The sequence below is a fragment of the Saccopteryx leptura genome, chromosome 11 (assembly GCF_036850995.1).
Source record: "Saccopteryx leptura isolate mSacLep1 chromosome 11, mSacLep1_pri_phased_curated, whole genome shotgun sequence".
NCBI lineage: Eukaryota > Metazoa > Chordata > Mammalia > Chiroptera > Emballonuridae > Saccopteryx > Saccopteryx leptura.
The window spans coordinates 59,704,200-59,724,471 of record NC_089513.1 but is presented as its reverse complement, the minus strand read 5'-3'; the positions used below and the strand labels follow the sequence as shown (position 1 = coordinate 59,724,471).

The 20,272-nt window shown below is 46.0% G+C and overlaps 2 protein-coding genes across 3 annotated transcripts in view; both read right to left on the bottom strand.

The window, feature by feature from the left end:
- Positions 1 to 20,272, bottom strand: part of GNAL (G protein subunit alpha L) — a 211,171-nt gene that overhangs the window by 8,108 nt on the left and 182,791 nt on the right. For both annotated transcript variants that reach the window (XM_066353423.1, XM_066353425.1), the window contains exons 6-10: positions 7,145 to 7,199; positions 5,624 to 5,697; positions 4,656 to 4,714; positions 3,803 to 3,923; positions 1,241 to 1,371 (exon numbers count right to left, since the gene is read on the bottom strand). In XM_066353423.1, the coding sequence (XP_066209520.1) occupies positions 1,241 to 1,371; positions 3,803 to 3,923; positions 4,656 to 4,714; positions 5,624 to 5,697; positions 7,145 to 7,199 (440 nt within the window). The remainder of the gene's footprint in view (positions 1 to 1,240; positions 1,372 to 3,802; positions 3,924 to 4,655; positions 4,715 to 5,623; positions 5,698 to 7,144; positions 7,200 to 20,272) is intronic.
- Positions 16,578 to 18,210, bottom strand: CHMP1B (charged multivesicular body protein 1B). Its single transcript, XM_066353429.1, has one exon. The coding sequence runs from the start codon at positions 18,087 to 18,089 to the stop codon at positions 17,490 to 17,492; it is 600 nt and encodes a 199-aa protein (XP_066209526.1). The 5' UTR covers positions 18,090 to 18,210; the 3' UTR covers positions 16,578 to 17,489.

The following is a 20,272-nucleotide window of genomic DNA, read 5'->3' as shown; positions in this document are numbered from 1 at the left end:
AGTTGTGCTTGTGTTTCAGGATGGCAACTTCAATAGAAGTTCAGCAAGTTTTCTGGAAACTTGAGTAAACAGAACCAGGGAGCCTGGTTAATAAACCGCACTGATGAGAGACCCATAGCTGAGGTGACGGGAGTGAGAGTCCGCACCAAGGTGGAAGGACAGCAAAGAAGGAAGAGTATGTTGTGAGGGATGGACGTTTTGGAGGTAAGCTCCACAGAGTCTGCGAATTGACCGGAGGGGGTGAGGGTATTGGGGTGGGGGGACTGATTAGGAGAAAAGTGAAAGAAGAGTCAGTTGCTATGAGACAGGTAACCCAGCAACAGAGCAGGAACACAGGGGTGCTCTAAAGATGTCCCTCAGGCAGGTGGCTGGCTGACTTAGCCTCTAAAAGCATTCTCCTAGGCTGGCGGAAGTTAGTGCAAAGAGGCTGATGAATTTCATTAACTTCTTAACTGAAGTTTCTAGGAAAGATCCTTTCATTCTGCTTGATCTAGTTTGGGCTTCAAATGGAAGAAGTGGTGTTATTTGCTGTAAACAAATCTGTCCTACAAGACCCGTGTCTACTGAGAATACCAGCTGAAAACGGAGTTACCAACTGCTGGGTTCACCTGGACAGGACTTTCTTGGCTTTAGGACTGAAAGGCCCCTGTCCTTGGAACACCCACAGATGGTTGGTGACCCTAATAGAAATCACCAGTGTCACAGCCACAGGCATCCCTGGGTACAGGGTGGCTGGAGGAGCCGGCTGGGGGATGAGGGTTTCAAAGCCTGCCTTGTCCTCACAGGCTCTACCCGAGTTACCTCAAATGAGTGACTTCACCTCTCTCAGGCTCACTTTCCACAAGAAAACTTAAAATAGCAACTCTCACGTAGGGTTCCGGAGAGGGTTCAGTGTGCAGGCTGTGTGAGGGGCGGACATGGCCCCATTCTCAGCAGGCCCAACTGAGGCACCAAGAGGCCGAGCTTATCCCAACTAATGACACAGTCAGCTCCCAAAAGTGCCTCTTCTTCAATTGCACAGTTTAAATGGAAAGTCAAACTCTGAACTTTTCACAAATCGAATCCTACATAGGATGTTTAAATCCCCTGCCCCCACTTTTGGGTGGGCAGTAGTAGAGAGGATTGATTTTAATTGACTGAATGTAGATTCATCAGAACTGTCTGAATTATAGTTATAGGACTATTGAAAAAACAACTAAGTCTTTTCCTTAATCAGGAGAAACTTGTTTTGAAATCTTACCGTCCTCAGGAACAGTATAATTTGCATACTCTGGGAAATAATCTTCAATCTTTGATTTCCCTGCCAAGACTTTTTCTGCCAACATGTCTTGTTTGTTCAAGAACAAGATGATAGAAATGGTCCGTAACCACCTGAAAAGGAGAAACAAAGATAGAAATTTCACCTCCATTCTGTGGGAAAGTTCATCTAATGTAGGAGGGATTCCGCAAAAAGAGAAACAGATACCTCAGCCCCCGACTCCATCTACAAGAAAGGCATTCTTATAATGATAAATAAATATAGAAAGTTGAGTTAGTGGTTTATTTAGCACTTCCTAACTTACCTTCACTGGGGACATAAATTTACTGGTGCCAAAGCTAAGGTTTGCTTACATAATAAATACACTTGAATTATGGTGGTATAATTTATTAATAAAGGGTCAGAAAACTAGAAGAAGTCAAAGCATTGTTAACAACAAGATACAGGACTCATTAGCTAATCACACAGCGCGGTGAGCTGTGGCTTGGCTCTTCCCCGCCCACCTCTGACCAGGTCTGAGATTCTCCAGACACGGAGCAGGTTGTGAACCAGACCTAGATCACTGCACAGCACAGCACAGGTGAAGGGTGGGGCTCTGGTACATGAAGATAGGGGGTGGAAAGTTCTGTGTTTCATTAAAAAGATGCCGAGAACTGGCTTAACAGGAGCTCAGGGTACTCAGCAGCAAACCTTTATAAATTCTATTACTTCAAAGGAATCAAGCGGATTGTTGGTGTAGGAATGTTACTATGAATCAGAAACACCATCCATTCTCCCCCTCAAATGGAAATAGCCGTAAGGTTTCTTCTAGTTAAAAAAATACATAGTCCTAGCCCTGGCTGGTCAGCTCAGTGGTAGAGCATTGGACTGGCATGTGGATGTCTCAGGTTTGATTCCTGGTCAGGGCACATAGGAGAAGCGCCCCTCTGCTTCTCCACCCTTCCCCCTGGCTCGCTTCTCTCTCTTCTCCTCCTGCAGCCATGGTTTGATTGGAGCAAGTTGGCCATGGGCACTGAGGATGGCTCCGTGGTCTCTGCCTCAGGTGCTAAGAAGAGCTTGGTTGCTAAGGGATGGAGCAAGAACAGTGCCCTCTAGTGGGCTTGCCACTGGTAATCCTGGTCGGGTCGCATGCAGCAGTCTGTCTCTGCCTCCCCTCCTCTCACTGAATAAAATAACAATACATAGTCCTTGTAAAAATAAATTTTCAATTATAGAAAAATTAATACATAGAAAAAAATTAAATACAATTACACCCAGAGACAACTGTTAGAATTTTTATGTTTTTACTTCCAAAATTATTTTCTATCCTCATACATATTTATTATATTTATAAAAGTAAGTTCAGGTGTTTTTAAATACCTACCTTCTCATTTAACAACACTGCGACCATTTTCCCATGTGACTACATGTGTGTGCACATTTATATATATAAAAAGTTTTAATGACTTCAATGTATTTCTCTCTGTATCCAGTATTTCTTTTTTTTTTGATTAATTTTAATGGGGTGACATTGATAAATCAGGGTACATATGTTCAGAGAAAACATCTCTAGTGTACTCAGTATTTCTTGATTCTTTCTTTCCCATTCACTGTCTTAATACTATAAAACTAAGAACAGTTGCTGAATGCTTTATTAGAGAAATGCTTTTCTGAGAACCCAAACCTTCTGCAAGGACAGCTCATGTCTCTGTTCTCCTTGGTGCTGTTTCTTCCCAAACGTCCCAGAAGGAAGTCTGCAGTGACCGGTGTGCCTGCGCCTGTCTTGGGTGTTGGCGGCACTTTCAAACATGACTGCGCTTTTATACTGTCACTGATATAAGGGGTCGTCTAGTTGTACGTGGATGTTTAAAACTGGCACTTTCTACATTCTGAAAACTAAACAAAACAAATTTTGAACCCTAGATCTAATCTTAGGCTTTTAAAACAGAGGTTTAAATTTCCTTGACAAAGCACCACCAGAGAGCTTCATCAAAGAACGTCCGGTGCTAAGTATTTCTATGCATGAGATGGACTAAAAGAGACACTTCTTATAGTTTTGGGTTTATCAGTAGGGAAAGAACGACTCTATCTGGGAATAAAAACAAAAGTGAGCTGAGGGATACTTTTTTTTTTTTTTTTGTATTTTTCCTGCCAGAAACAAAGAGGCAGTCAGACAGACTCCCGCATGCGCCCAACCAGGATCCACACGGCACGCCCACCAGGGGACGATGCTCTGCCCATCTGGGGTGTCGCTCTGTTGCAACCAGAGCCATTCTAGTGCCTGAGGCAGAGGCCACGGAGCCATCCTCAGCACTCAGGCCAACTTTGCTCCAATGGAGCCTTGGCTGCGGGATGGGAAGAGAGAGACAGAGAGGAAGGAGAGGGGGAGGGGTGGAGAAGCAGATGGGCGCTTCTCCTGTGTGCCCTGGCCGGGAATCGAACCCGGGACTCCTGCACGCCAGGCCGACGCTCTACCACTGAGCCAGCCGGCCAGGGCCAAGGGATACTTTTACTGAAAGGAAATTTGCAGCTCAGTGCCGAGACTGAGTTTATTGTTTTCATAACCTGTTGTTCCAGATGCTTTCGAAAAGGTCCAGGGACTCCCTGAGCCTGTTGGTGTTGTTATCTTCTCGAATCACCATGTTGTAGCTACTGCAGGCAGCCACGTAGATGATGGCGGTGACGTCTGATGGGGAGAAGAGAGGAGAGTTAGGGAGACAGACGGCCATGCTGGGGCCGCGGTGAAGTGCACAGGGACCGTTTCTGCTGTTTCGGGGGAATTTCATTCCAGGACGATGACAGTGGTTGCGGTCGCACTGTGTGTGTAACCGGTGTTCAGTGATGTGCCAACCTGGAGTCTGCCCAAATGAGCAAATGGTAAATGCAAACTCGGCATGCTTAAATCCCTTATTTATGAGGACCATATATATATTTTTTTTCTTTTTTTTTTCTGAAGCTGGAAACGGGGAGAGACAGTCAGACAGACTCCCGCATGCTCCCGACCCGGATCCACCCGGCACGCCCACCAGGGGGTGATGCTCTGCCCCTCCGGGGCGTCACTCTGTTGCGACCAAAGCCACTCTAGCGCCTGGGGCAGAGGCCAAGGAGCCATCCCCAGCACCCCGGCCATCTTTGCTCCAATGGATCCTCGCTGCAGGAGGGGAAGAGAGAGACAGAGAGGAAGGAGGGGGGGGGAGAGGTGGAGAAGCAAATGGGCACTTCTCCTGTGTGCCCTGGCCAGGAATCGAACCTGGGACTTCTGCACGCCAGGCCGACGCTCTACCACTGAGCCAACCAGCCAGGGCCTATGAGGACCATATTTAAGAAGAGGAATTTTACAGATGATCTCATGCAAAGCTAAACAGAGTAGCAGGAGTGTGAGCGCTCATCCCATGTTCTTGAGAGAGCACAGAATCACCGTTAAAGCACTGGATCCACTTTCTTCTCTCGTCCCTCTGGCCGCCGACATCAAACATGCTGTGGGAGGACAACAGGGTGACAATTATTTGGGGTCTGAGGAAGCCGCCTGCACTCTGCTCTTCACCATGCTGTCCGGCCCACGGCAGGGCTGGTGTGACCTCGGGGGGCCGCTCGGTTCCACCCCAGCCCGGTTCTGCCCCAGGGTGCCGGCTGGCCAGGTGTCCACAGCCAGCGTTCCCGGGCAGGCGTCACCCTCGGCCATCGGGCTGCTCGGCCTCTCTCCTCAGTGCATCCCTGGCTCGGGTTTCGGGCTGCACTTTCTCCCCACCCACCCCAGATCCCTGGACCCCGCCCCCCTCCGCAGGCCTCTCCAGTCTCAGAGTCCTCCTTTCCCTAAATGTATTGCATGTGCTTCAGGGCCACACAGTCTATATAGACCAGGGGTCCCCAAACTACAGCCCGCGGGCCGCATGCAGCCCCCTGAGGCCATTTATCCGGCCCCTGCTGCACTTCCGGAAGGGGCACCTCTTTCATTGTTGGTCAGTGAGAGGAGCACATTGACCATCTCATTAGCCGAAAGCAGGCCCATAGTTCCCATTGAAATACTGGTCAGTTTGTTGATTTAAATTTACTTGTTCTTTATTTTAAATATTGTATTTGTTCCCGTTTTGTTTTTTTACTTTAAAATAAGATATGTGCAGTGTGCATAGGGATTTGTTCATAGTTTGTTTTATAATCCGGCCCTCCAACGGTCTGAGGGACAGTGAGCTGGCCCCCTGTGTAAAAAGTTTGGGGACCCCTGATATAGACTCATCCCAGAGGATGGCAACGCACACCTGGCATTCTGCTCCCCAAAGCCCAAGGCTGCGGGTGGGAGCTGGCCACGTCCCCACGTCCAGCTGGGCCCCAGCAGGCAGGCTTCCTGCCCACGACCCTGCACAGGCCTGCTCTTAGCAACACACTTACTGAAAGTTCACTTTGTCCACCTGGAATCGGGTCTCAAAGATGCCTGATGTCAGGACTCGGCACCTGAGGAGGTCCTGAGAGGGAAGAGAAGAGCAAAGCTGGTGACGCCCCGTTCTCCTTCGAGAGGGAGCCCTGGTGCGACCACAGTCATCGAGTGTTGCAAACAGCAACTTCTCCCGTTATAAATGAAACACTGAGACAGTAGTTAAAAACTCAAGACAAACGTGTTCTGCATCCCCTCTCCCATCACCCCCTGAGGAAGTCACAGTTAATGTACCAGTTTGGTCTCAGAGACTTGATAGCTGTGCTTTTATTTTCCTTTTTTTTTTTCTTCTTCAAATCACTGATGAATGTAGCCACTGACTGTCATGGTCCTGACAACAAGTCCCACTCAGTGTTCGGGGCAGAGACCTGGCTGGTGCTCTCCTGGTATGACCAGAGACCTGGCTGCCCTGAGTTCAGAGCCAGTTGGATGAGAAACCAGAGAAAGCATAACTTCATTCACAGACCATGGGTTTTTTGGACTGGATGCTAGTTGGTTTAAGATTTCCTCTCTTCTCCACACACTTTTATCCTCTCTTAGATAAAAGATCACTGTGGTCTGGAGCAGAGGAGAAAGCCATAGTCTCACAAAGCTGACATCTCTTGTACACTTGTCAGATGTCAGTGATACTTTTCTTCTGAGCACAAATCCATTAGGATGTCAATGAAGTAGACCCTGCAATCGTTCTGGAAGCCGGGAGGCGGTCCTCCCCTCTTAAGTCTTTGGACACGGGATTGACTCAGGAGCAGGACGGCTCCCATGTGCTGCCAGACAAGTCTGAGCTCTTGGAATCAGCCACAGAGACAGATGGACTTCAAGGGCCAGCGAGGCTCTCAGACCTCCAGGGGGGCAGAGAAGAACGAGCCTCCAAGCAGGGGTCCACAGCCAAGGCCCTCCCTCCAGGGCACAGACACTGGGGAGTGTTGGAGAGGCAGTTTGAAGGGAGCCCCCCTAACTTCTTTGGAGTTTGTAAGCTATAGAGGCATCTAGAGTACCCATGAGCAGAAGAACAATTCAGAGTGCTCCAAGTCTCTAAAGATGCCAGAGGGTCAAAGGTCTTGGGGAGCTAGAGCTCTGCTATGGCAAAGGGACACTTTTCCCTGGCTTAACCCCTGGAGACTGCTGTGTATTGTGACGCAGGCCAGGGCGAAAGGCAGAAGGAGCAAAGTTTATGAAGCTGGGGAAGTAAAGGCTTAGTTTTCTGTTGAGAGCTCCAAGAGGAATGGAAATGAAACTGCTTAGTCTTATTCCACAAATTTCTAAATGAGAAATTTAGTACATTTCTGAGAGCTAAGTCAGTGGGCCGATTGACAGCGCATGGTAAACATGCCACGTGTACATACGTGCAGGGACAGCACAAAAAATCGGCAAGAAGTTCTCTTGAGAAATTTTTCCTTAATCCATTTAAAAATAATCACTGAATGATACCAGCAATTTCTTCAATCTCACAAGCTTCTGACAGCTGTAACTTCACCTACCTGGTCTGTGGGGGTGTAGTCCACCAAGCTGACGCTGTCGATTCTTTCCAGGAAGCTGAAAAGAAAGGCAGCAACTGCTCAGAATGTTCTCCGGTGACTTTCTCCTGGGCTGTGGGTGATGTATAGGACAGTCACACAAGCACAGGAGGACAGGGCAGCAGAGGCTGAGGGAGGCTTCCGTTTTCTTTTCTGCCCATGTGTCTGCCCAGGCAGCATAACATTCCTGAATGAGGGGTTAAGTCTGTCTTCTTTTTTCTTTAAAAGATTATTTATTTATTTATTTATTTTAGTGAGAAAGGAATTGGGGGGGGGGGTGAGAGAGACAGGAACGTCAATCTGTTCCTGTGTGTGCCCTGACTGGGGAATCGAATCGGCAACCTCTGCACTTCTGGGTGATGCTCCAATCAACTGAGCTATCCACTATCCAGTAAGGGCAGCTGCCTTCTTTTTTTTCTTTTTGCCTCTGCCTTCCCTCTTCCCTCTTGACCACTCCTGTAGGGTTGGGGGTGAGGAGCCACTCAGAACCTGGGAGGGAGCACAGGTCTCCTTCCAAGGTTAAGCCAAGCAGAGGAAGGCCACGCCGTGTTGTAAATACAAAACGGGAAGGAAGAGATGTTCCTTGAAAGCGTAGTAAGTTCCTGATAAGATCCCAAAGTTATGTGTGAGTGTGTGTGCATGATCAGGTCTAATCGGGTGTGCACACCTGGTAGAGGCTGCAAGATTGGCCCCGGCCATCTGACATGTTACACAAGTGGAGGCAGGACGAAGCAAGCGGAAGGAAAGGGGACCACACTGCATCTGCACGTGGGAGAAGACATGCAAGCGCTCCCTTCCACTGAGTCACCCCTCTCACCCGGCAGCCTGGCCCTCTTGTCTAAGATAGCACCCCGGCCCTGGCCGGTTGGCTCAGTGGTAGAGCATCAGCCTGGCGTGGAGTCCCGGGTTCGATTCCCGGCCAGGGCACACAGGAGAAGCGCCCATCTGCTTCTCCACCCCTCCCCCTCTCCTTCCTTTCTGTCTCTCTCTTCCCCTCCCGCAGCCAAGGCTCCATTGGAGCAAAGATGGCCCGGGTGCTGGGGATGGCTCCATGGCCTCTGCCTCAGGCGCTAGAATGGCTCTGGTTATAACAGAGCAACGCCTCAGATGGGCAGAGCATCGCCCCCTGGTGGGCATGCCGGGTGGATCCTGGTCGGGCGCATGCGGGAGTCTGTCTGACTGCCTCCCCGTTTCCAGCTTCAGAAAAAATAAAAATAAAAATAAAAAATAAAATAGCACCCCGGCCATCTCCACACCAACCTGGCTTTCTTTTCTTACAAAGCACTTACCACGACCAAATATATTTTACCTTCATTGGTTTATCATCTGTCTCTTCCTACAAGATGTGAGCCATCTCCCTCATCCCCCTGACAGGTCTTTGGTTGGCCCGCGTGTCCCTAGTACCTTGTACAGACTGGCCCCTGAACATCTGATGAATGCATGTTTGCTCCCTTCCTCCTCCTGGAGCCAGAAGGGGAAAGTAAGCAGGTGGCTGAGAAGCCCAGCCCTTAAAAGACACTGTGATGTTCAAGATGCAGGAAGAGGCAGGGACTAGTTAACTGGGGATCAGAGGACCGCGTCCAAAAAGAGAGGGGACAGCGGGGCTTCAGAAGGGCAGAGGAGCACGTCAGAGGAGGGAGGGGTCTCAGAGGCTCCATGTCTCCTGGCTGTGGGTATCCACATGGCTAGGGGCAGGCTCCTACACTGGGGAGAGTGAATGGGACACAGTCAGGGACAGGGTTCAGCCTCCCTGCCTACCCAACCTTGGAAGGTTTGGGCGCCATCACTGGGTTTGTAAAGGAAAGCAGTGATGGGCCCTCCTCTAAGCCCTGGTGCTGGGGGGCATTTTACCCAGCACAGGGGTGTTACCTACCATCTCCACACATTTCCCCCACCAGCCTGCACTACAGGTCTTGAGATACTTTCAGCACAGTCAAGAGGGCAACCAAGGGCACATTAAGATCCTTTAATTCTCTTGGCCCTCCTTCCTGCTAGCGAAAGACAGTCCCAGTGTCCTGGCGCTAGGGTGACATTCTGGCAGCCCTCCACCCATGCACCCTTGATTTGGCACCAGGCCCAGCTGCTCCAGGACCAAGACCTTCCTTAGAGCTGCAACAAGAGGCCATCCCATGAGAGGTAAGCCACCGGCAGAATAGGAAGGGGCAAGAGTGGTTCTTCTGGTGTTAGGGATGTCCTTTCAGAGACATGAGGTAGTGGGGAAGTGTCAGAAACGAGGTCATTACAGGTGGAAGCGAGGGCCAGTCCGACCCAGAGGAAGCAGCTGTGGAGGATGCTGTCTGACTGCACGGCCTGCTGTGGAAGTGGTCAGAGAGTCAATGGCTCCTGGACAGGGACTGCAGAGCCACGGCCAGGTGCAGGGCCACTGGGAAGCCACAGGGACCTTGACCTGCCTGTGGCTTTCTGGCAGGTGCTGCTGCACGCATACTAGAGGTAGGTGAATCGGCCTGGGGTATGGTGCTGGTGTCTGAGACAGATATGCCACCGGAGGGCACTGCCTGGAGCTGTAGAAACATGAAGGCCTCAGGGAGGGGAGCGCCCCACCTTTGCTGGAAACCTGGTTTGAAAACCACAACGCAGTCTGGCTAAGTCCTTGCTGGTCTTGAATTTGGTGTGGTGAAGAAGGCCTTGGAGTACACACTGAGCTCCTGACCATCTAGCAAACACTCCTGGATGAAGGCAGAGAGGTTTCTGCTCCTGAAGAGGGAGCTCTGGACCACAGCCCAGACAACCAGGGGGTCCTGGATGGGGGGATGAGCTACTCCCTGTCCCCACCCCTACGTGTGGGCTACAATAATTTGATTCAGAAATGAGCTGTTCTCTTGGCTGGAGGCATAAAATATTCCCATATGATACAGAAACCAATCATCTCTGATTAAAAGGGCTGAAAGGAACTAAAAGTTAAACTAAATATAAAGCCCTTGGCTATAGTTAGAGTTTAGGAAGCAACCAATTTCTATCAGGATGCAGTGTGGAGGTAGGTGGGTTACTTGATTAAAATGGTAATAATGAGTATAAGTAGAAACAATGGAAAGTGGTTTAAAAAGATATATATATATAAAAAGTTTCTGAGAGATGGGATTAAAGACTGCCTTTCAAAGGAAGTGGTGGGAGTACCTTCCCGAGGACAGCTAAAAATAAGTGGTTCTGAGATGTCAGCAACCAAGGCAAAGATGTCAAGTTCTTTTCTCCTCCACAGGCTCCCGGATGGATCTCTGGGTTAAGCTCTGAGGCTTAACCATTTAAGCGAGACCTGAGAAGCATCAATTCACATTTTCAAGAGAATGTTTGGAATTGTTACTGATGCTGAACGGTGTTCTGAGTTCATGAGTTTCAAGTTCGTGCAATGCAAATAAACAGTGAAAATTCCCCTGAATGTAAATGTGTTCCCCAGTTCTTTGAAATACTCTCTAAAGAGGAATAAAGGAATAAAATAAAAATCTATAGCGGTAGATTCCTTTTGCCTAGATCTTTGGTTCAGTCTGCATATTTCCCAGTATGATGTGGAAGTACTTAAAACTACAGCTCCTAGGATAAGATAAATAGAGATAAAATTGAACGGTGTTCCAAATCCTGCACAGAATTTCACATGACTACAAATTAAAGTTAACATTGTCTTCTTAAATATGCGACTGCCTGTTAGGCCAAAAAGTTAACCAGATTGAGGATTTCCAGCTATCCACCTTTCATTTACACTAGATACATAGTTGTAATACCAAATTACAATGGTAAAAGATCACTTTCATATGGATACTAAAAAAAAGTAGTTAAAAAGCAATTTACTTAGATTTTTTTTCCCATTTTCTATTACAGCTGAGGATATTTATGTTTGCAGGAGTATATATTTTTAGTCATCATTTAGATCTTCCTTCTGTTGATATTGGTACAAGCAATCCATTGTTTATTTCACCTCTACTGTCTGTTCCTCTGAAAGAACTGAAAAATCTCAAAGCTCTTATGGCCATGGGGTTGATCATGAAAAGGGTCAAGAAAGAGATTATGAAAAGGTGATTTGCTTAAAAATAATTTATTTTTAATGTGTATACTTATTTAAATGTATTTAAAATGATCTCTTCTGTGATAAATTTAGCAAACTGGAACTCTGTCAAGGCAAGTAAAAATTTTTTCTTAGTGTTACTGAAATTGATTTCATGATGCTATTTTCATGATATAAAAATACTGTGCAGTGACAAAGTACCAGGCGGCTCTAATAAGCAGCAGGGTTAAGATCCATGCTACTTATATGACCATGCAGAAAGCCCATTTTCTTTCATCTGATCTTTTCTCCTTTGTTTCCCCTTTTGATTTAACCTGGCCTCATCCAAAACCCTGATTCACCCACTTTCCTCTCCCTCGCACAAGCACTCCCTTAATCATTAAGGCCCCAGGACTATGAGCATCAAACAATCTCAGCAACAAAGCCTGATGACCACAGAGGAAGATAACATCTCGGTCTGTGTTTCAGCTCTGGACCCAGAAAAACAGAACATCCCACCAAACAAGTACTTGCAAAACCAGACAGAATGATGCCATGGCTGACATCAGGATCGGATGCAATGATCAACTACTCTCTACTCTGGCACCTACTGATCAATAGAGACCATAGCTCTAATTCCCTTAGTCACCATGATTAATGATTTCCCCAAATAACCTAACCCCTGGAAGCCACTGGGGAGCCAGGTCTTTGAGCACTAGCTTACCTGTGACTTTGGGTGTGGTACCACTTCCTCAAATAATAAACCTTTACTTTCTTGGCTACAAGCTCCTGTTTGTGTCATTTTGGGCTTTGATACATGCAGGCAAAAACACTAAGAACAGGGGTCGGGAAGCTTTTTGGCTGAGAGAGCCATGAATGCCACATATTTTAAAATGTAATTCTGTGAGAGCCATACAACGACCCATGTACATTACGCATTATCCAATAAAAATTTGGTGTTGTCCTGGAGGACAGCTGTGATTGGCTCCAGCCACCCACAACCATGAACATGAGCAGTAGGAAATGAATGGATTGTAATATTATACATGAGAATGTTTTATATTTTTAACGTTATTATTATTTTTATTAAAGATTTGTCTGTGAGCCAGATGCAGCCATCAAAAGAGCCACATCTGGCTTGTAAGCCATAGGTTCCCGATCCCTGACTTAGAAGGTGCAGCAGCAGCAGCAGCAGCAGACCTCAGAAATTAAGATTCACAACTAAACCACATCCTCAGATGAAGCATTGACTCATGTGCATCAAAGTTTGAGAAGCATTGTCTTTTCCTCTCCATTTTTCTGCCACCCTACTTTAGGCTTTCATTTCTTTTCATCAGGACAATACCGTTTGTTTCTGATGACTCCTGCTCCTGCTCCTTTCCTCAGGGTGAAGTCCACACTTTTAATCTGGCCTCCACACCATTCACAATCTGCCTGATCTCTTCTTTACTCTGCTGTCAAACCCTCCACTCCAGTCAAATCCCACATAGTTTTTGGCCTCAGACCTTTGTGTAATTCCCACTTGTTTTCTGTGAAGCCCCAGATTAAATCCAATTCTAACCACCACAGACACTGTGATTCCATTCACGTACTTAACTGTTTCATAATTTGATTAGCACGTATACTGCCTTAAATCGTGCTTCACCCCTTTTACAAGTTGACGTATAAAATCATAGTGTAAAGCGCACTAATCCCATGTTCATCTGGATGATATTGTACATCCATAAACTATCATGTCCATTTTTCTCTTAATGTGTACGCCTTATCTACTTAACTCTATGGAGTACACTTAAGGTGGAGCGTCTTTGATTTTTAGAAAGAAGCCCTAGATAACCAGCCTTGACATATTTTAGCCCAAATCTTTTACTGTAATCAGTCAATCTGAATAAATACTTCTGAATTGTTTGCCCTGAGACTATATAGGAGGAGGGAGGATTGACAAATCCTGAAGAGCGAGAGCAAATACTTCAATTAAAAAACAAATGCTATGAAGGAAAAGGATACAGTGCTTCTGGGTATATCATGGGGCTCTCACCACATGCTCACTGCACCTACTGTACCCACCCACTGTGTATATTGTCATTATAGAGCCATAGGCATGACCATGAGAGAGGCACACATTCACTCTGAGGACACTAGCAGGAACCAACTAAGCTAGGGACCACATTAGGCCCAGTAATCATGACCAAGACAGACACTGTCTGTCCTGCTCCACATGGAACTTACCATCCAGTTGTAGAAAAACAAACCTAGGTAGCCTGACCAGGCGGTAGCACAGTGGATAGTGTCAGATTAGGACGCATAGGTCCCAGGTTTGAAACTCCAAGGTCGCCGCCTTGAGCTCGGGCTCAACAGCTTGAGTGCAGGGTCACTGGCTTGAGCATGGGGGTCACAGACATGACCCCATGGTTGCTGGCTTGAGTCCAAAGGTCACTGGCTTGTAGCCCAAGATTGCTGGCTTGAGCAGGGGATCACTTGTTCTGCTGTGAAACCACGGTCAAGGCACATATGAGAAAGCAATCAATGAACAACTAAGGTGCTGCAATGAAGAATCGATGCTCTCTTCCTTCCTATCTGTCCCTCTCTCTGTCTCTGTCACACACAAAAAAAAAAAAAGAAAAAGAAAAAGAAAAACGAACCTAGGTACCCCAGGCAGGCATTTTGCTAATGCTAGTCAGTTGATTTTAAGGGGGGGAGGGGGAAAGACGGGCTTGCTTGTGTCTTCATGTCAACTGGCTTGTGGTTTGTTTTTCTGTTGTCAATAGTACTGAAAGTCTTGAGCTTTGGATTTTGGCTATAGAAATGCCTTCAGAGGGGTGTTGTGTATATTGCAAAAAAAGAATCTAGAACAGAAGGTCCCTCACTTCTGCTTCACAATGTGAGATTGTCTGGCTGACCTGAGACTATGATTAGTTAATAAGGGTATCAGACTGGTGCTGATTTTAGGTGGCTGTTTTTCAAATCAAAGACAACTGAGTAGGCACACAGTGTCCAAGACCATAGTATGTCTCTACGTAAAAGGCAGACACATGCATTAACATTCCTTTAAGAAGTAGCTTTAGTAAGAAAGTTCTCCAATAGTGCACATATCATCTGAACTGAATAGTTCATAAAATAAAGTTCATTCTAAACCCATGTTAGAAACTTTACATTTGAAGGCAGAAAAATAAAAAGGAGAAATAAGAGTAAAAAAAAGCTGTAGGCCCCGATGGTTCAGTGGATAGAGAGCATCATCCTGGTGTGCCAAAGTAAAGGGTTTGATCTCTGGTCAAAGCATAGATAAGAAGCAACCAGCCCTGGCTGGTTGGCTCAGTGGTAGAGCGTTGGCCTGGTGTGTGGAAGTCCCAGGTTCGATTCCTGGCCAGGACACACAGGAGAACCGCCCATCTGCTTCTCCACCCTTTCCCCTCTCCTTTTTCTCTCTCTTCCTCTCCTGCAGCCAAGGCTCCATTGGGGCAAAGTTGGCCTGGCCGCTGGGGATGGCTCCTTGGCCTCTGCCTCAGGTGCTGCTAGAATGGCCTGGTTGCAATGGAGCAACAGCCCAGATGGGCAGAGCATCGCCCCCTGGTGGGCATGCTGGCTGGATCCCGGTCAGGTGCATGCGAGAGTCTGCCTCTCTGCTTCTCACTTCAGAAAAATTTAAAAAAGAAAGAAAGAAAAAAAGCAGCAATGAGTGCACAACTAAGTGGAATGACTTAATGGAACAAGTTGATGATTCTCTCTCAAATCAATGAGAAAGTTAACAAAACAAACAAAAAAGTAAAACTATATTAGTAGTTGCATGGAAGATTAACTATTTCCTTGGTATGTTTGAGTTGGGTCCTTTGAAAATTATATCTATCTGTAGCCTGGGGAAGTTTCAGTATGAGGAAGAATCTTGTTGTACTGAAGAAACTATTACAGTAAAGGAGTTATAGCCAGGGCTTCTAGAAACTGCACAAAATTCGGTAGTAACTGAAACAGAATTCAGGTGGTAAAGGTGAGTTTGAAAAAGTACCATGCTTTCTGAACCAAACTTACCTCTGAATTATTTTTCTTTTCTTTTTCTTTTTTTTTAAATGAGAGGAAATAGTGAGGCCGACTCCCACGTGCACCCTGACTAGGATCCATTTGGCAACCGCGCACCTGGGGCCAATGGTTGAATCAACTAAGCTATTTTTAGCTGATATGCTGGCCGGCCCAAACCACCCTCAGTGCCTGGGGCCATGCTCAAACCAATTAAGCTGTGCAGAGGAAGAGAGAAGGGGGAAAGGGAGGGAAGAAATGGTCGCTTCTGTGTGCCTTGACTGGGAATTGAACCCGGGACATCCATAGGTTGGGCCAATGCTCTATCCACTGAGCCATAGGCCAGGGTCCGAATTATTTTTCTTAAATAGCTTTTAAAATAGGATGCACACTCATATGCAGTAACATGCCGTTTAAAATTATTTATTTGACAAACTTCTGTAGTTTACATTTTAGCAGTTCATCAACTGCAAAAATGAGGAAATAATTCATGGGCCTAATGTTTTTGAAATAATATATAGTAGTTCCCAAAAATGTACATTCATATAGTTAGAAATGAACATATTTTAAGGAAGTTCAAGCTTATTCAAGCATTGTTTAATTTCACAAAATATATTAATATTATTGGGAATATTTGTATTATAAAATAACCTTCAATCTACCAAAGGATTCAACACTAAGCTATTTTCAAAGTTTTAATTATTTTTTTCCTGTCTAAAGAGGGGTTATGACTCATGCTGTACTCACACAGCTGCCTCTGTGCAACCACATGGATGAGAGGAGACACCAGAAGGGGGTGGGTAATTCTAGAAAGATGTGGGGCAGACAGTGGACAGCTGTGCCTTATAGAAGGCTTCAGAACAACAACAACCAGTTAGACATAAAGACACTTAAATATGAGGGTTCATCTGCATATACATTTTATCCCCCTTAAAAACACTCATTCACGCTGGGTAACATGTTATAATGGTGAATCTGTCCAAGGGCCTGAGAGAGTCCCTATACTTATTTTCTGAAACACTGGAATTCTCTTATGGAGAAATCTGCCAGTGAAGAAAAGAGGGAATTTAAAATATCCATAGTATTTAACTTAGAAGACATACTTGCCAAGGCAGTAACAGCAAACCCCTGTGTCCTCCATGTTTTTAGGCTATGAGAAGTTCTTGCAACAGGCTTTTCTTTTTAGCCGGAAAATACACACTGCCTTTTCAGAAATGTGGAAGGCGGCAAGGCCCAGCTTCAGCCTTGGAGGGCCAGCATTCTGTCTAACCCTGCATCCCCCTCTTCATTCCTGACTTCCAGCTGGCTGCATTGCTAAGTAAAACATTCCAACTTACATTTCCAAGGTATTTAAAGAGTTGTTTTAAGAACAATATAATAAATACTAATAACTAGAACTTAAAACGCCGTTCTAATTTTATTTCTATTTTTGGTTATTAAAATCGAAACAAAACCTACAAATACACAGTCCCAGTGTCAAACTAATCAACATTTCTTTGGCGATGTTAAGAGTGAGTAATGTGACTGCCATGCTAATTAATATATTTTATAAGAAGCCTAAAGTGTTGAAACAGTAAAATAACTAGAAATGTTAGAGAAGTTCATTAGAGAGAAACTGTTGTATGTTAAACCTTGTAAATCTTTTAAAAAGCTCTTCAGCAAATAAAAAATGTAATTGAACAATTTTTCCTTATAATTGAAGTTACATGGCATTTGTTATAAAAGACAACTACTACAAAAGAAAAATTTTACAGAATGTAAACAAGAATGTCCGAAGGTAATTTTAATATGTTATGAAAACATTTTTAATTAACGGTAGTCTCGTTTTGATGGCAAAAAACAAAAGATACACAGAAATAGCACTGTCCATTAAATAAGTTGAATGAGGTGTTGATAGCCCTGTAATCAAAGTAATCATTCTCCTCCTTTTAACTTTTATGCACCACATGGCAATTTATCAATTACATACACTAAATTAAAAAAAAAAAACCCTTCAATTTTGATAATTCGCGCAGAAAACAAAATAGACGGGAAGATTCATATACGCCAGATTAATTAGTCCTGTTAAAAGGCAGCTATAAAAATACACACCATCACAAGCTATACAACTTTAAAATCCTGTTAAGGGTGGAGAAAGCCTGGGATTTCTTATTGTATCTGAGAGCAATGTAAACCCACAGGTAGAAGCATCTTAAGAGCATTTCAGCATTCTGGCATATTCAGAGTTTCTAGTGTATAGTATCTCTCTAATACACAGAGAGCATTTCAGAAGGTGGCTACAGACAGGAGACCTCCGAGCGAGTTCTGTCGTCACACTTGGTCTCGCAGGCGGGCCAGTCTCTGGGACAGTTCATCCTGCTCGGCCGAGGCCACGCTGGTGCCCACGGAGCCGGTCTGCCCCTGCGGCAGCTCCATGTTGAGGTCCAGGCCAGCCTCGTCTGCCATTTCCTGGAGCAGCATATCCACTTGGTTCTGGGGAGTGGTCAGCGTCGTCGTGCTGCTCATCGTGTCTTCCATTTGCTGCGTCTGGACGTCCAGCGTCTCAAACTGGTGTTCAAATTTGTCCATCAAGGCAGAGATCTTCTCCAGATTCATGGTTTTCAACGTCGCATCCATCGACTTAACCACCCCCGCCATTGACTTGGTCACCTTGCCCATCGTCACCGCCGTCTGGACTCTGGCAGCCACCGCATCGACCCGCGCACTCATCCTCAAGAAATTCACCGCCTGGTTCTTCTGGCGGATGGCATTTTCAGCGTGTATCCTCGCAACTTCCATGTTGCCCTTCTGAATGGCCTTTTTAATTTTGGCCTTTTCGGCCTTCTCCTCCTTGTCGCATTTTTTGGCACTTCTGCTCAATTCTTTGGCCGCGAACTTCAGGTTGAACAGGTGTTTCTCCATGTTGGACATAGTCGGACGGGTCCTCGGGGCGGGCGGCCAGGGCGGAGACGCGCACAGAAGAGAAACAGAGAGCAGGTCCGCTCCGGGTTGCCGCTCCTTTGTTTTGGTCCTACTTCCTGTTTTTGCTGCGCGGCGCAGGTGGTGACGTCATACCTCGGCGCCGGGAGGTGGGGCCCGCGGGACTCACGGCACTGGGGGCGGGCCCGCGGGACTGGGCGGGTCGGAGACGCCCCGGGAGCCGTTTCGGGCGGCACTCCGCCGACGCTGCCCGGCGGAACCCGCTGTCTGCTCTCCCGCTGAGCTCTGCCCCAGCTATTTCAGCGTTGGTAGAGTCACACAACCCCGTGTTCACACACACTTTTCGGCATACACGTACTGAAATGTGCAGGACGTGCCTAGCGCTGCGTGTAAAAGGTACCCAGCCTCTGAACTTGCAGTGCAGAGGGTGAAAGCGCAGTCCACTAGGTCTGAGGGCTCAAGCAATCTTTAATTGCATGAGTGACTTTCTTAGGGGAACCTGAAACCAGGGATTGTTAATACATTGAAAAACGAAACAAAACCAACGTGTGTCATTGTCCTTCCCCTCCGTCTCTCACTACAATTTGCTCCGGAGTCCTGTGATATCTTTTTTTGTGTGTGTGATATCTTTTTGTTAATTCACCAAAGAGTGAAAATACATTCAAAACCATACCACCACATTTTTACCGTGGCTGGAAGTTCGGCTTATAGGTGAGTTGCCAGCAACTATCACCCACATAGCTTTCTGTGTATTAACTCCCTCCCCCAACATTTGCTGACAGGATTCTGTCTATTTGATGTTTTATAAATATCCAAGGAACTTCACTCACATTTAAGTCTGACAGGCTAAATTGTCATTTCAAATTATTCAGGCAGAGAACAGTGAAGTATTGGGACCCACACCCACTGACACATCAAAGCTGTCATTATGTATTACACGCTTTAAAGTTGCAGGCTTTTAAATGGTGAGCAGTGTACTGTAGCTTTTTTTCTCTTAGAAAGATTCCTCAAATATAGCAATAACAAAATACAAGAAGGCCCAACTTGCCCTAATGAGCTAGGTTGAAAATGATTATTGAGAGCTAATTCTGTTTAGAGATAATTTTAATCCAGGGTCTCACCATCCCTTTGTGTCTCCTGCGATAATTTGCCAAATGTCCTACATCAAAAACTAAAGGTGGGCTGGTGTCACAGGCCTTTTCTTAAAACACAGCTCTGATATCACTCTCTTGCTCCAAAACCTGGGCAGGGAGGCTGTCCTCTATGTGGAACAGTAAGCCTCACCTCCCTTCTCTTTTACTCCCTTATGTACCAGTTAAACCAGAATGAAGCTTGGAAGTTGAGCATCATTTGTGTCATTTGATCACGGTGGAGAATGAGAAGCGATGTTCTTCTCTCTACTGCCTGGGTTTCTATCCCATTCATCACTGCCTATTGCCCCTCCTCAGAGCCACCGTTTCCACGAAGCCTCCCAGGACTCCCTTCCTCTGGAACTGCTGTACTTTGCATTTTTGCCACAGCACTCAGGGCAGGCTGTCTGCGGGGACGGGTCACCTATTATACTATGAACCAAGTGGAAGTAGAGAGCAGTCTTATTTCTTCCCCTCAAAGGACAGCAAACACTCTACACACAGTAGACCCTGCATCCAATAGCCGGTAAGACTTTGCAGAACTGAACTGTGGTTGGCATGGGCTAGGTCTGGACATACCCTCCTCAGCAGCTTAGCCACGAATACTTTTTTCCTTAAAGTAGAACTTCTTCTTCTTTACATGAGACATTTCTAGAAACAGAATATGAAAAACCAATAAAGAGAAGAAATCTGTTTGAAGTGGGGCTAAAGGGCCTACACCCTCTTCTCTACTAAACCCTATCTTACCCCCCCTTTCTTTTGGCTCCCTGGCTTTCCCTGTAGTTAACCAACCAGTTCCTTAACCATATTCCATGTTCCACAGTTCGCTTAATGTCAAATTCTCATTAGAAGAGAGTGTTTGTTATATAATCATGAGAAACTCTGATAAATTATGAGGATATGACAACATTTATTAAGTACCGATGTGCCAGGAATTGTTCTGGGCACTTCACTTGAATTCACTCAACTCATCCTCACAGACCTTATGAGACAGACACTATTAACACCTCCAATTTACAGGTGAGGAAACCAGATGCACAGACA